This window comes from Chionomys nivalis, chromosome 13 (genome assembly GCF_950005125.1).
Source record: "Chionomys nivalis chromosome 13, mChiNiv1.1, whole genome shotgun sequence".
NCBI classification, from domain to species: Eukaryota; Metazoa; Chordata; class Mammalia; order Rodentia; family Cricetidae; genus Chionomys; species Chionomys nivalis.
Genome location: NC_080098.1, coordinates 15,605,828 through 15,622,391, shown reverse-complemented (window position 1 = coordinate 15,622,391; position 16,564 = coordinate 15,605,828). Strand labels below are relative to the sequence as shown.

The window sequence follows — 16,564 nt, the reverse complement described above, 5'->3', positions numbered from 1 at the left end:
TCTCTTAAATATAACTTGTAAGCTCCTCTGCTGTTGAATATGGATCTCCTTGGCATTTATGTTTAGCGACTATTAAAATGGCTTCACACTAGTGAAGAGCTGAGTGACAGTTTGACAGCTCAAATACTGATGGGGTATGAGCATCTCCTGCACAACCAGGTTTAAAGCTCCCTTTGCTTATTCACAAGCTGGGAACATGGTGAGACTTACAGCAGGGATCTAAAATTTAATTGCCGTCGAGGAACAAGACCTCACTTTCCATGGCATTTAATTAAATGCCTCCTTTTGACTTCATATTTCTAATTTACCTGTCAAGGTCTGAACTTAGGTAAGCATGGCAACAAAATCTAAGATGCAATAGACAATCAGAGAGGTTGCTCTGATCGGGTCTACACATCTACACAGGAAAATAATTGAGTATCTTGCACCAAAGAACTAAAAAAGAATATTTAAAATATCCTTTTCTTACCAGCCAAAGACCTCCTTTTTTGAATGCACCAGTTTTCTTTAAGATGTCTCTGCAGCTTTAGTGCTCTCGATATGATAATGGGTAGGATGAAAAATCACTGTTCATCTGAAGTTCATTTTGTGGAAGTTTTGAAAAAAGTACTATGCAGAATGAATCATCCCCAAACTGAAAGGATTAATCTCTTCCTTACACAGTACCGGGTCCTGAAAGAGTGCCTGGGAAATGTTGGTAGAACAAATGAGTTCTGAATCCTTGCTAGAGCTACTGATGTCAGAAGCGAACAGAGACCTCCTTTCATTCTCTTTAGTATATTGTTAAGCCACCAGCCCCTTAGATGCTGTCCTCATTAATGATGACTAAAGAGCAAAATTATTAAAATTTTCTAACCTTCTAAAGAATATTTTATGTGCCTTAAATTATTGATGAATAGTATCCCATCAGCATTCAAGTTCACCAATAATATCATAATAGAAAAATTAATGTACTTATTTGTTATAATTTGCTGTATTGAAAAAACTAACTTTCAGAGAAAGCTTTTTATTAGTTTTAGGTTTAAGTAAAAATAGCATACATAGCCGGGCAGTGGTGGCGCACTCCTTTAATCCCAGCACTCGGGAGGCAGAGGCAGGTGGATCTCTGGGAGTTCGAGGCCAGCCTGGTCTACAAGAGCTAGTTCCAGGACAGGAACCAAAAAGCTACGGAGAAACCCTGTCTTGAAAAATCAAAAAAAAAAATAGCATACATAATTATTCCCAGTGTTGTAACTTTGAATCATGATTTGCACAACCCAGATTTACAGAAGCAATATGGTAGGAACCAAGGAAACTTCTCTGGGAGTAGAGTGGGAGGACCCATGACTATGCTGGCAAAGAAAAATCCTCAAACTTATTTTGTTGTGCACATTTTTATTTTGATTTATTGATGCAATTTTGACAAATGTTAAAAATAACAACTTACACAGTTGTCCATGCTTTTTTCTCAGGGGAGAAATACAAAAGATTCAGGGAAAGTCATTAGTATTTTGTGGACAGAAAAAATGTTATGTTTATTATTGACTTATTCTGGGGTATTTTAATTTTGTTTTTAAAAGAAATTATTATATGCACTTAGAGGGGTATACATGTGGGTCCGTGAGGATCAGAGAACAACTTCCATGAGTTGTTCATAGGTATTAAACATGGGTATTGGCAGGAGCAATAGCCTTACCCTCTAAGTCATTATGCTGGGCCATTATTTTCTTTTTCATTTTACTGAAAATGTTTTTTCTCATATAATATATCCTGATTATGATTTCCCCTCTCTCTACTCTTCCCAGTTCCTCTCTATTCCTTTTCCCTCCTATCCAGATTCACCCCCTTTATGTCTCTCATTTAAAAAAAAAAACAAGCTTCTAAGGAATAATACTACAATATAATAAGATAAAATAAAAACTAATACATTGGAATATGGCAAAACAAAAACAAACAGAAGGAAAAAAGGCACAGGAAACAGATATGTGCTCAGAGACTCACACATTCATGCTTTTTAATCCCATAAAATCATTCAACTGAGATGACATAATATACACCCGAAGGACCTGTAGGGTAAAAAGAGAGATAAATCTGTAAATAAAATATAACAAAGTAAATATATATATAATAAGTCTAAAATTAAGCAAAAGAAGCATTGATACAACATTATGAGATGAAGAATCATCAAAGTGGTTCAGTTTGTTTTCCTTTGGCTGTCTGCTCCTGGGCACACAGCCTACCCTCAACAGCAGTTAGTTTCTCTAGTGATACTTCCTTAGGGAAAACTAAACTTTCTTTTACTGGTAGTTATCAATTGGAGATGGTTTCTGGGTGAGAGTTGGGGCCATGTGTCCACTTATTTTAGTTCTAGGACCCTATCTGGTGCAGATCCATGCAAGACCTGTGCAGGCTGCCTCAGTCTCTATGAGTTTATATGTACTTTGATCATGTTGGTTTAGAAGGTCATGTTTTCTTGGCTTTTCTTCATCTCCTGTGGTTCTTACATTTTGTCCTTCCTCCAGGGTTCCCTGAGCCCTGGGGGGGGGGGGGTTGACAGACATCACATTTAGGAGGAGTTTAAGGGCAATCTGGCTACAATATCTGTTATCTTATTGATGGCCTGCTATTTAAATTATTGACAAATTACACTAGATTGTTAAATGAATATGTATATAATTCCAAACTTTTCTCTACAGGTTCTGTTTTGGTATTATTTATCTGAACATTCTCGTCTCTCTGTTTTCACAAGAACATCGTTAGATGGCACCTTGCTAAAGCAGAGTGAAGTTACCAGGCTCCCTGAATCTCAGTGGAGCCAAGCAAAAGTTGATCTCCATGCAAAAGCTGGAGAGTCTACTTTTCCTTTCCAGGTAAGCATGTAAGCAATGAATGCAGCTCATCAGAAAGTACATGTTTAATACTAATCATTTCTGACAATAAAATACTACATCCAACAAATATTTGCAGTATTAATGAGGCATTAATGTTCAGGAACCAGTAGATAGCTACTATGACCTAATTGCTAATAATTATGTATGGAAGTATAACAACTATCAGAAATAAAACTTAACATCAGATGGCTGAGAGAAAAGAAATTTGGAAAGAACATAAGGGCTGGAAGGTGAGGAAGAGTGTCCTTAAACAGTGCCACTTCGAAATGACACAGCAGCCGCCACCATGGACACAGTAGCTATGAATACTTACACAAGACTAGATTGTAACACGATGGCCAGCTTGCTTGGGGTTTCTGTCCTGCCCAGTACCCCACAGCTGGCAAGCCCCCCCCAAAAAATCACACAGAGATCTCTATAAGTTATAAAACTGATTGGCCCATTAGGTCAGGCTACTTATTAGCACTTACTGCTTATATTAGCCCATTATTCTTATCTATGCTAGCCATTTGGTTCAGTACCTTTTTTAGTAGGGAAGATCACAACCTGCTGCTTCAGTGGTCTGGACAGGAGTGGGAGGAATCAACTTCCTTCTTCCCAGAATTCTTCTGTTCTCATTGTATCATTTCTACCTCCTGTCTGGTTTTCCTGTCTATACTTCCTGCCTGGCCAATCAGCATTTATTTAAAACATGATTGACAGATTACAGACAATTCTCCCATACCACTGGATCCACCAGAATACATCATGGATAGAAGGGCCACCCATGATGGCACATCTTTTCTTAGGTAGCTAATGAATCAGGTTGCTGAAGGGGAAGAGATTTCATTTTCTCTAAATGGAGTAATGAGGTGATATGATGTGGTTCATAGGGAAAGGAAGAGGGATAATACTGGGTAAGGAGTATGAATATAATCACAGTTCATTGGCTATATGCATAAAAATCTCAAAAGTGAAAAAAAGAATGTTTTCCTAAGTGAGTATGGCATATCTGGGATAACAAAAGTGATGTGGATTGTGCCTACATACTCACCATACTGCTCTCGTCCAATAACACAACCCCATTTGCTAGCCTTCGATTTTGTTGTCTTGCTCATTAATAAAAGCAGGTGACCATAGCTCACTCACTAAATGGATGCGGTAGTTTCCACTTTTCTGGACTGTGATTTTCTTCTAAATGATTCAGTTATAGAAATTCAATCAAATTATGGCAGGAAAGTCACAATAGCAGGAGCCTGAAGGAGTTGATCACATGGCTTCTGCAATCAAAAATATATAGAGAGAGATAAATGCAAGCTACTGGTTAGATTTCTTTTTCCATTTTACACTTCTCAGAACCCCTGCCAAGATAATAGTTTTACCCACTTGGAAGATAGGTGTTACAAGATTAATCAACATAAACAAGATAATCCCCCCACACAACAGACATGCCCAGGGGCCATCCTCCCAAATCATTCTGGATCCTGCTAACTTGAAGGTTACCACTGGCTACACATCTTCTGAAAACCAGCTGCCTCCTCTGAAAATTGAAGCTGGAATGGAGAAAGGGGATAAGTTGAGCCTCCTCAGTGCCCTCTTCAACCATCATCAGTTAGCTGTGGCTGTTCCCTTCATCAGAAAGAGTAGTAGCGGGTGGCAGCAATGTCACTGCAGGTCAATTCCTGCCAGTAGACATAGGAATACAAACATTAATTTTATGACTATTCACTTTAGAGAAGCATTATAAAGATTAGATATTTCTAGATAAATGTAAAATATAGAAAATCCAGCATGAAGAAGCTTACACACAAGGGAGCTATTATTGTTGCTGTTTTGGTTATTACTTCCATATTGCTTAGAAATAGTGGATATGTAATAATTATTAGGATTCCTTCATATTTTTAAAGTGTGTCCCTTTGGTCAAAACTTTGGATTCAATAATTAGAGACCTCCTTAGAGAAATCTACTGATTCAATGCCAACATTAATGGATGAGACAGGGCTGATGGCTTCTTTGGGGAGAAAACCAAGACCACCCATGGATTCATCTCAGCGGTAGTCACTATTGCCTTTGGTAGAAAAAGAAAATGAGATAAATTTATTCTTTAGTGTTTGTATTCTACATTTCATTGCTTCAGTGTTTTCACTTTTATTTAGATGGAAGCTCATCAAACCTGTCTATTAGAGTTTGCTATTGACTGATATTGAGAAGGAAAGAGAATAACTGTTGATAGGTCTGGCTGTGTGCAAAATGAGCTGAAATGCCAGCCATTCTTTTCTGTGACAGGAAATTCTCCACTGTTACTGGAGAATTTCAATAAAATGTAGACTTCATCTCTCTGAAATTACTTGTTTGGGGTTTGAGTTTTGGATTTGCTTTGTTATACAAATTGAGCCTACTCCTCACTATCATACTAGCTCGGTGGAAGGATGGTTGGTGGCTTTGTGATGTGTGTGTGTGTGTGTGTGTGTGTGTGTGATGTGCTGACATCAGATGGTTGGTGAGAGTTTCTGGTAAGGCTCTGTACTACTGATTCCATGGATCCCATGTTCTCGTCCCACGCCTGTGACTCAGCACCCTGCTTTGGCTTTTATTTCCAACAATCCTTGACATTGGACTTTTGCCGAACCTTGTTCATGCTTAATTCAATCAAGAATAGGTGTGAATCCTTCTCTGGACTTTCATCTGTCTTTCTTCAATTCTTTCATATATTTACTGAAACACACATTTATTTTAGAAAACAGACAAGTGAAAAAAATCAAAGGGATGAATCCCTTAATCATTCACCAAATTTTATCATTGTAAATCTATAATCTCAAATCAGAAATTTCTGAAATTAAACTTGGAAAGCAGTATGCTTTGGAAAATTGAGAGTTAAAAACCTAACTTGATATGAATCAATGTGAGATCTTTGGATAGTTTATTTAAGTCTGGATTTGTTTTTACTCTGTTGTGCTCATTTCCTGTAGTGCAACTGGTACGAAATTGGTACTTAGATCATACTATTTCAAACTATTTGAAAACAGAACCCATCTGGCCCCATAAACTTAGGATAAAAATTGTTGTCTTTCAATAATTTTGATATATAGGGCAGTTAAGATTTGTACATTTTTACAAATGCAAATAATATATAAAATATGCATACTTATATGCTATAAACAATTTTTCTACAATAGGACATACATTTATAATGTGCTTTTATCCAGTAATTCATATAGAAATATATATGTAGTCATACCTTGAAAAGTATCAGCAGTTTGTTTGCTCACATATTAGCATTAATTATTCCAAAGTATAAAGGTTTGGTCTTGTACCTTTTATCACCTATACCAGAAAATGCTGATATTATATTGGTTTTGATATGATTTCTCTAACTATTTATTTTAAATCCTGAAATTATGTATGGAGATTCTAGCTAGCTATGAGTTCATATATCAACAAAAACCAAAGATGATATTGTGCCCACAGATATTCTAACTAGTGCTCAAATCTGAAGATATTTAAAGAGAGTATTTAAGAACTCTCCAAGGTTTGAACAGTTAAGTTTAGTGGGCTGCATGATTTGAGAGTGGCCTTGGTCTCGGTTTGATCATTGTCTCCATATGGTTAAGCTCTGAACCTATTTATTTAGGGTAATCTAATCCAGTCTAAACACAAGAAAGAAGAAAGGCCTTGGATTATGAGACCTATGTATTTCATTTGAAGCATGAAATTTGGATGCAGTATGGTGCTTTGATGTGAATTGGAGACCATAACAGGGAACAAATTACTTTGAGTTTCCTAGGAAATAATCACCTTTAGTTCTTAGGATTTTCAATGTCCTGCTGGGAAAGGATTAGACTTTCTGTTGATTCTGTAAGAAAATTAATTTAACGGCCTTTCAGGAATCTCTCCATCACCTAGGTAGAATTGAAAGAATTTTAGTCAAATAGTTAATTTTATTTTTATTTCTTCCAATGTGTTTGAACTCGGTCTGTTCCTGTTCAGCTGGGATGTTGAACTCTTTACAAAAATATATTTTTTGCAGTTTGAAATTTCATTTTGTTGTAACTTAACTTCTACATTTTAATATCTAAAGGGATTTTTTTTTTTGGTCTAAATACTGTCCCTTGATGTCTTATTGGTCAATGTGTAAGTTCCTATTTAAATGTAGGTCATATTTTAGGTTTCATCTGAAATTGATTTTTTTGTATTTTCTACAATGATTGGTTTGATGTTCATTCTCTATCAGTTATTAGCTATTAATCAATAACAATTTCATAGACTTCTCTGAAGAGTCAGTGAAGGTTAAGAATTATGACACAGCAGTAAATATCATCTGAATGAAGTTGCTTTGTCCTCCATATTCTCTGTTTATGACCTCAGTTGTGAATCGTATGCTGAAGAGCAGAGATCTCTTTATTCCACTAAGTGATGCAATACTGTGCAGTTTTACCAACAACAGCTTAAGCGAGACATTCTTCCCAGTGGCTCTGGGACAGTTAGCCAGTTACTTTTCTAAACTTATTTTTCTTTGATTTGAAAATGAGTACAAAAGGTGTGCTATGCTTGCAGGATTAAGTTTATAAGTTCTACAGAAGAAATGGCTGTTCCTCTTATTATTCATACAGCCATTAGTTTTCAAAAGCAACCACATTCTAGTTTCTAATTCTAACAAATCATACTTTTTGTTAGTTCAGTAATTAATTTTCTCCATGTTGTTTTATATACCAAGGTAGGGAGAAATGTTATTTTATTTTCTGGGAAAGCTTCTGTTTTTGTTGATATATAAAAAATTACTTGGATGTTAACAATATTATGAGTTATAATTTCTGAAAGCAAGAAATTTTGTCATTTTCAAAATAATTATAATTGTATAAAACAAAACCAACAAAGGCTTAAAAAAATTTCAGAAAGAAATGCAGCTATATTTAATTAGAGAATTGAGTTTTCGAATTATTAGAGGATCTTGTAAAAAGAATATTTCAGCTTTCCCTTTTCATAGTTGAAACATTTCTTCTAAACAAACTGTTCCACATTGGCTAATCATTGATCCTATAGTTCCAAAAGGGAACAACTTTTAGTCACAATACAAAGACCCGTCTTATAAAAACAGTGATAAGAGTGATGGTTTGGTGAGACGGCACATCTCAATGGAATAGGCAAACCCTACCCAGCCTGAGGACTTGAGTTCAACTCCCACAGAACGGAAGTTGAAAACTAACTCATACACATTATTCTCTCACTGCCACACATGTGACATGACCAGCATGTACCTGCACACACACACACACACACAAACACTCACGCACATGCACTCACATATACATACACACTAAATGCCAAACAGTTTTATAAAAATAGAAATAGATATGAGCTGATAATTATTTATAGCTATGCATTATAAGATTAAAGAACCATTTTTTAAAGTGGGCTATTTTAAATTAATAGTTTCATTGTAATCTTTCAATATGTGGTCTTGATTTTACTTGTACGGAAGTAAACTACTGGAGTTGGAAATAACTGAATATCAGTTTGCTTTAACTTTTGAGGTATGTTTAATTTATTTGTGGCAATTTAAAGTACACTTTAGTAATATTAGTGAATCATCTTGTGTTTCTGTTTAGCCAAAATGAAATAGTCAAATCTTCATGATCTATATCATTGTTCTACTTCATCTCTAGCCAGGACCCAGCAGTTACACATACGGAGTACAAACACATTTCTCTTCGAGAACAGAGTGGTACCACAAACATTCTGCTTTTTCCTTTTAATAAATGTCTCTTTTCTTCACATGAGGAATTACACATTTTATTTTAATTGACATTATCAGTGCATATTATCAATATATATGCCTCTTATCAGTGATATATAGCAATAAAACATAAAAGGGAAATTTTAAAGTTTAATGTTGACACAAGTAAATTGTAAATAATAGTTTTAATATTTTCTAAATTATAGTACTTTTGTACATTATGCCAAAACTATTTTCTAAAGCCTGTGCTATTATTTTCATCTGCGCTATTTATTTTCTGCCTCTTGTGTGAAAATAAAATTTCTTATCCAAGATGTCAAAGTAGCTAAATATAATCAGAATTTTAAAAATTCTTCAAATTTTATATATCACATTGTAAAATATTGAAAATTACAGATAAAACATTTGTGTTTCTTCATTATTACCATCTGCCATCATAGCCTGTATTCACAGAGACTGCCTTATTTTAATTTCTATTCAATTCTATTTATTGATTGCTTATATATATATGTTTTTTATCAAATTTATATAGAAATCTCAACTGCTACAAAATTCCAGCCTATTGATTTTTTATGTAACTTTTTAAAATAAGAAACACATGCTGAAGGTCTTCTCATATTAGCTCAAAGAGACAGAAAATATGTTAAAAGGAGGATTATTCCATAGTGGATATGTATATACTATCAAAAGCAATATTAAATCTGTGAGTGTTGAGTATATGTAGAAAGAAATGGATTTAACTCATGCTATTTCTTGAGTGAGAAAAGCCACCATAGGTTCATATATTTGGCTATTTGATTCCTAATTGGTGGGACTGCTTGAGAAAGCTTAGGAAGTGTGTCCCTTTTGGAAGAGGTCTATCACTGGAGTGAGCTTTGACATGTAAAAAACCCACACCCCTTGCCATTCCCAGTTAGTGCTGTCTCTGTCTTATGCTTGTGGATAAATCAGAAACTAACATGCCCTATGCCTTTCCACCAGTTACCATGCTTAGTTAGGCAATGAACTCTAACCTTCTGAAACTGTAAGCTCCAATAAACTCTTTGTTCTATAAGTTGCCATGGTTATGGGTTTTTGTCACAGCAATAGAACGGTAGCTAAGAGAAATAGTATATTAACAAGTATAGTATTCCATAGAGAATATGCATCTACTATCAAAAGCAACATTAAAATATGTGAATTGAAGTATAAATGCAAAGAAATTTGCTTACTTGTATATCCTAAACTATTTTTCTTTTGAATAATGTCATTCTGTTTAGCAAGATTGTACTAATTCAAGCAACTGATCCTTTCAATTAATTATGCAATTAATTGGTTGTTGTCTAAAATCCTACAGTCCCTTAAGACCCAAAGGTTTCAACATTACATACACTTTCATATCTCCTTACTTTGGGTTGGGTTGCAGTCTCTGTTTCTTCTTGACAACATCTTTGGCAGAAATTATCATCAGGGTTTAACCTAATTTTGTTACAGGATATCAACTGTGACTATTGTGATTGGTGAAGAACACAAAATTGGAATAATAAAAGCAAAGTATAAAAAAGTACCAATCAAGTTTGATATCATATAGGTCATTGATATTAACTCCTAAAAATCCAACATGGACTGTATTTTAATGCTTAGGTTCAATGAGAATAGACAGACAAGCAGAAATATGATTGAACAAAATATGGTCTAAAGGTAATATGATAAAGGGAGCTTTCCCATTTCCCTTTATTCAGATTCATTTTGGCTCTTCAATGTAGGAATTTTTCCTTTGATTATGGGGCAGGTCACCTGATACAGTGCAATTGTGTGACCGATTTCTAGGAGAGGTACCACAGAGATTTCTATACAGCTCGCTACCATGTGCAAAGGCCACACACAAGCACAGTCAGAATGATGTCTCAATCGACAGATGTGGAGAAGCATGTTCTGAGCCTCAACCTAAGTAAACAGTTAATGTCTGTGATAATATGCATCTATGGCTACCAAGTATGCCTACAGATTGCATCCTTAGTTTATCCCATCAGGGCTCTAGAAACAATCTATCTCTGTCTCTCTCTACTCCAGTCTCTTCTTCCCCTACTCACTTTTCTGTATCTTGCTCTCTCCCTCTTCTTTTCATCCTGTCTTCTTTTCCCTCTCCTTATCTTCCCACCTTCTCTGATTTTCTCCCTTAATCTTTTCCTCCTTTTTGTAGTAGAATAAGCATGTGAGAATCTGAATGATTAACAGGAAAGAAAACAAAAGTATGTCAAGCCACCATTCAGAGTTTTGGAATAAAATAAAAATAGACGCTTCCTATGCTTTAGTAAATGAATCTAACAAATGGCTCCACATGGTTAATGACTGTAATCATTATCACATAAAGTATGTTCCTAAATTTATACATAATATATATGCATACTTAAATATTCAGATTTAGAAATGAATAACTCTAGCTAAACCATTACAATTAATTCATATCTCAATAAAATTGAATTGTAAACCACACAGTTGATTACCCCAAAGAGCTCATTTAAAATGTATATGATGCTTAATGGCTCCAACGGGAAGCATGCCCTTCACTAGTGATGAGTGTTGCAACTTTTATCTAAAACAAGGTTACCTAACATATTAAGGTTATATAAGAGGCTGTCAAAGCAGTTATGACTATATGGCTTTATAATTTGAATGCTCAGGTCACAGCAGTTTTCTAAAATTAGACTGAAAAATGGAACAGGTGTAAATGAGTTTCTTTATTAAAAAAAAATGATCTTGAGATTTTCCCGCTATGGTGTGTTTTACTAACTCTTTCTGCAATAACAGTTAATTTTGGAAGCTACTGTTTTGTCATCAAATGCTGCTGTTGCTGTAGATGACATCAGTATATCCCAGGAATGTGAAATTTCCTCTAAGTCACTTCAAAGTACCAGCTTACAAAACCAAGGTAAGATTTATTTTCTTGTGAGTATTACAATTTTAAACATTCAAACAATTTGCTTTTATTTATTAAAGTATATTATAGTTACCAGAACTTGATAGAGGGTATGGATATTCTGAATCTATTTTTTAATGTTAAGAAGTAAATTTATTTACAGAAAGATTTGTTCTTGCTATTTTAAAGCCGTTTTTCCCATTTTATATTTTCACACCTTTTATCTTCCCTTAGCCTCGGCTTTCTAGCTACCAACAGGACCCTTCTCAATGAGTCCTCTTCCTCTATTAATATCTTCTTTTCTGTGTGTGACACAGAGTATAGAGCTACTTGCTTGAATGTGTTCAAAAGTTTTTCCACAGCGCAAGAGCAACTTATCTTTAGTTAGACCACTAAAGAAAGTGACCCTCCTGCCACAACAAGCATTAATTGCTATCAGTCCCTCTGTGAATGGTGGGGTGTCATAGGCCCCTCCCCCAACCACAATGAAATGTTGAGGGCCCAATCTTATGTGAGTCTCATGCAGGTGAGCATGGCTGCAGTGAGTTCCTAGTAAAACGGCCCTGTAATATCCAGAAGACAATGCTTGTTACACATCTCCCCATCTTTGCTCCTATATTCTGTGTAGTCTTTCGTCTATGATGTTCCCTGAACCTTGAAAGGCATGTTATAGCCATAGTCAGCTTAGAGCAACTCACCATTACTCATTCTAGGTACTTTGGCCAGTTGCATGTTTCTTCATTAACCACAGATTACTGTAGCATGAAGCTTCTCTGATAAAAGCTGAATCAGCAGTGGCTGTCTGTGTCTTTGGGAACTGTTCTTGTTCTGCTCTGTACTGTCACTGTCTGTGTCTCAGCGAGCCACTGAAGTCTCTCTTTGCCCTCTCTCTTGGCTTGCTCTTTTGGTCTCATTTCTTTGTTTGCTCTCTTGGTTCACTCTGTGCAGTCACAGCTTGTGCTTCAGAGTTCCTGCCTTGGTCCTCTCTCTTGCTCTTCTCTGTGTAGTTGCAGCTGTGTTTCAGTGTTGCTCTGAGGTTGCAGGGGGAGGGGAAAAGGAGGGTTGGGGAGTTGGGTGGAACTTATAGCTTTGTAGCTTGTAGAGTCCAGTGGATAGGGTGGGGGTTTTGGAGCAGCCTACCTGCAAGAAACTCGCCTGCTGGCTAGATAGAGAAGCTGAGGCAGGCGGGTGGTCACTCACCTCTTGGTCCTCTTTGTGTAGTAGCAGGCTGTGTTTTAGAGTTCCACTGAGGTTGTAGGGAAATATTTACATTTTTAATTAACAATGAATGCATATATTTGTGGATGAAAGAATAAATGATATTTTAATATACATACAACATATACTGAACAAATCAAAATAACTAACACTTCTACCTCCTTATTATTGGAGCTTTTGAATTCCTGTAACAGGTTATTATCAATGATAATCCCCCCACAGTCTTGTAGAAAGCATTATAACTTACTGCTTTTATTTAAGTATATTATAGCTATCACTATCTAACCAATATCTAGCTTCTTTTAGGCAGCTTTCTCAGCATCTTGCAATCTGTACTATGTAGTCTAATTGTCCTATTTTCAATATCCCCCAATGGAGAAAATATACAGTATTTGTTTGTCTGTCTTTTTCACTTAGCTTAATCATAGTCATGTCTATTAATCTGATACAATTAATGGGTAACCATTTTTTATAATCTATAATTTAAAATTTATTTTTTCCTTTATTGAAAATACATTTTTTTCTTACATAACATATCCTGATTAGAGTTTCCCTTTCCTCTACGGTTATCAGTTCTTTTACCCCTCTCTTCCCATTTGGTTCCATTCCCTTTCTGTCTTCCATTAGAAAATAAGACTTCTCCAGGGATAATAATAAGAGCAAACAAGAACTAACATGTCAGAATTAGATGAAACAAAGGGAAGGAAAAGATCTCAAGGGAAGGTACAAGAATCAGAGACTCACTTGTTCAGACATCTTGGAATTCCACAAAAACTTTAAACTGGAAGAGATAATATTTATGCAGAGGACCTGGTTACTCACCTCTGCATGTTCTGTGCATGTTGCCTCAATCTCCGTGATTGTGTTGTTTGGGGGGCTTTGTTGTTTTGGTGTCTCTTTCCTCCCCACTTGATCCTCTCCTTCTAGCACTCCCTCATTTATCCATAACAATCTATTCTATTTCTCATTTATAACAAGACATATCTGCCCACCCCTCCCCAGTCTCTTAAACTATAGGTAATACATATAGTCCTGCAGAGACTAGTTTGGTTATCATTGGCTTAACCTCAATGCCCACATATAAGTGAATACATACCATATTTATCTTTCTGTGTCTGGAATACCTCACTCAGATATTTTTGTCTAGTTCTATCTGTTTACTTTCAAATTTCTTTTAGGTTATCATTATTATTAATGCCTTAAATAATACTAAATTATGTGTGCATAACAAATTTTCTTTATCCATCCATTCATGATGGGCACATAGTTTAACTACATATATTAGGCATTATGAATACTATTTTTAAGTATAAATCCTATATTGTAAATGACTTTAATATTTTCAGCTAATACACATAACAACTTTAAGTGTATGAGTGTTTTGCCAGCATGTATGTCAGTGTATCATATGTGTAGTGCCCTCAGAGGCCAGAGACAGAGAGAGATGGACTCTCCTGGAACTAGAGTTACAGATGACTATGAGCTGACATGTGGTTGCTGGGATTCTTCTAGAAAAGCAGTTATTGCTCTTGGTTGATGATCCATCTCTCCAGCCCACTTGAAACCATCTTTCATTCTATATAATATATAATTCTCTGTGTTAATATTCGATGAATGAGAATGTGTAAGTTATGTGCATAATAAATCTTTCCAAGTACCATGTGTGTGTGTATGTTTCTTATAATTAATGAGGAATACAAAGAAGTGGGTGTATGATGCATTTAGTAATTGATGAGTTTTAAATAAAGCTAATAAGTATCTCTTTATTTCTGTTTAATTAATCATTTTGTTTTTTAAATAACAGATCATATTTCTAGAATTTGAATAATACACAAGTTTCAAAGTTAACATTGAATTCAGTATAATTGAAGCTGTAGGAGAAGGAAGGTTTCATACTTTTCTCTATCTACAAAGAGCACAAATCCTTTATATAAAAAACAAGTTAACAAAAAAAGCATAGAAAATTTATTTAAACAAAGTTTAGTATAGCATAGGAAAGATTGGGAATAAAAACAGAAGTGCCCCGAAAAAACTTCCCATTGCTGTGCTTAGGTTCCATAAAGGGTGAGCATCTATGAAGAATGTGAGCAGACAAAAGAGTATATGATGTAATGGTAATAGATCGGGGGGGGGGGGGGACTCACCAAAGCCCACAGATTCAGTTTCATTTGTTCTCCGCATAGCATTTATTCTTCTTAGATATGGATTAGACTCTGGATAGACTGGGGGTCTCAACACTTATTATCAGGCATGTTTATCACCGGTCTCGCTGAACATAATGGACAATGAGGACTACTGAGAACTGAAGAACAATGGCAATGGGTTCTTGATCCTATTGCACGTAATGGCTTTGTGGGAGCCCAGGTAGTTTGGATGCTCACCTTAATAGACCTGGATGGAGGTGGGTGGTCCTTGGACCTCCCACAGGGCAGAGAAACCTGCTTGCTCTTTGGGCTGAGGAGGAAGGAAGACTTGATTGGGGGAGGGGGAGGGAATGGGAGGTGGTGGCGGGGAAGAGGCAGAAATCTTTAATAATTAAATAAATTAATTAATAAAAAAAATAAAAAAAAAAGAAGTTGTTATGGTTAGCTCTTACACAGAGAAGTGGAAAGACCATGGTAACCTTGCTTCTGAGGCCCTTTTGTTTTGCTAGCTTTAGGTTCTTTCTTTCTTTTTTTTTATTTTAGCTCTGAGAAACAAGAATGTTGAAAAACTTTCAATGTAACTGAAGTTAACCTTAGCAGGTCTGTGGGAAAACTTAATCACATGTATGAATATCTCTTCTTGTAACATAAGACAGAAATATTTCTATATGTCAATCCCAAATCAGTTCTTTCAGCCAAAAATCTAGATAGGCTGCTTTTAAATGAATTATTCATGCAGTACTAATGTACTTCATGTACTATTTTTTACATAAAGAAAATGCCCTCATTCCCACTAGTTCACAGTATATCTGCCATGTTGCTATATGATCTGCCCATGTGTTAAGCCTTCACCTGTGCAGAAGCTGAATGAAACCCTAGATAAAGGAATTTGGAAATGTGCCCATCGCAACCAGGTAGTTGTCATATTTGTGGGGCAGACTGATCAGGCGTTAGAAAGGCCCCGTGCTTGAACTGAAGCTACTGGAAGCTTTTCCTGACATGCAGATAATTGCCCTACCTCATCCCTCAGGTGCACTTGCCCGTTCTTTGTATTCTATCTACAATGCGAACAGCAATTAGAACCATAGACCATTACTACTTTTGTATATTCGAAATCTCAAAACTTTTCCTTTGAGTTTCTCCTTTTATTCATTTTCTTTACCATTGGCTCTTATTAAAACGAGTGTTGTTGAAACAGTTAAACATTCCATTGAATTGGTGATAGGGAATAGAATGCTTCTCATCCCCGTGATCTTAGTTTGAAGCTCAGTTTGCATCTCAAGAGGATACAGGCTATATTTTAATTAACAAGGTCTGTGATTTCACACCCAAGTGGTCAAACAGAATGCGTGAAGGCCATCTTGGCTGAAAGTGTCACTTGTTCTGCCAGGATTTATGTGTCTATGTTTACCATCTGAGTGTGTAAACTATGCTAGTCCAGTGAGTACTGTCTAATGAAAATCTGTAAAGTCCTAAACAATGATCCTAAACCCTAAAACTCCTAGAAGATAATGACATTAGGTTCAAACATTAGAAAGAATTAGTGTGACTACACTACCCTGAAATGCCCATGCATAGAGAAAGAATAACCAAATGAAAAGACCATCTGATAACTGGAAAATCTGTTTGTAAAGGGTCTATATTATGGGTATTGATGCTTAAAAATTATAAAGAATACATTTAACTTTATAACAGAGAAACATTCTGATTAAAAAATAGA

The 16,564-nt window shown here is 35.6% G+C and overlaps 1 protein-coding gene across 1 annotated transcript in view; it reads left to right on the top strand.

The window, feature by feature from the left end:
• Positions 1-16,564, top strand: part of Malrd1 (MAM and LDL receptor class A domain containing 1) — a 642,532-nt gene that overhangs the window by 119,584 nt on the left and 506,384 nt on the right. The window contains exons 12-13 of the mRNA XM_057787647.1: positions 2,676-2,849; positions 11,374-11,494. Of these exons, the coding sequence (XP_057643630.1) occupies positions 2,676-2,849; positions 11,374-11,494 (295 nt within the window). The remainder of the gene's footprint in view (positions 1-2,675; positions 2,850-11,373; positions 11,495-16,564) is intronic.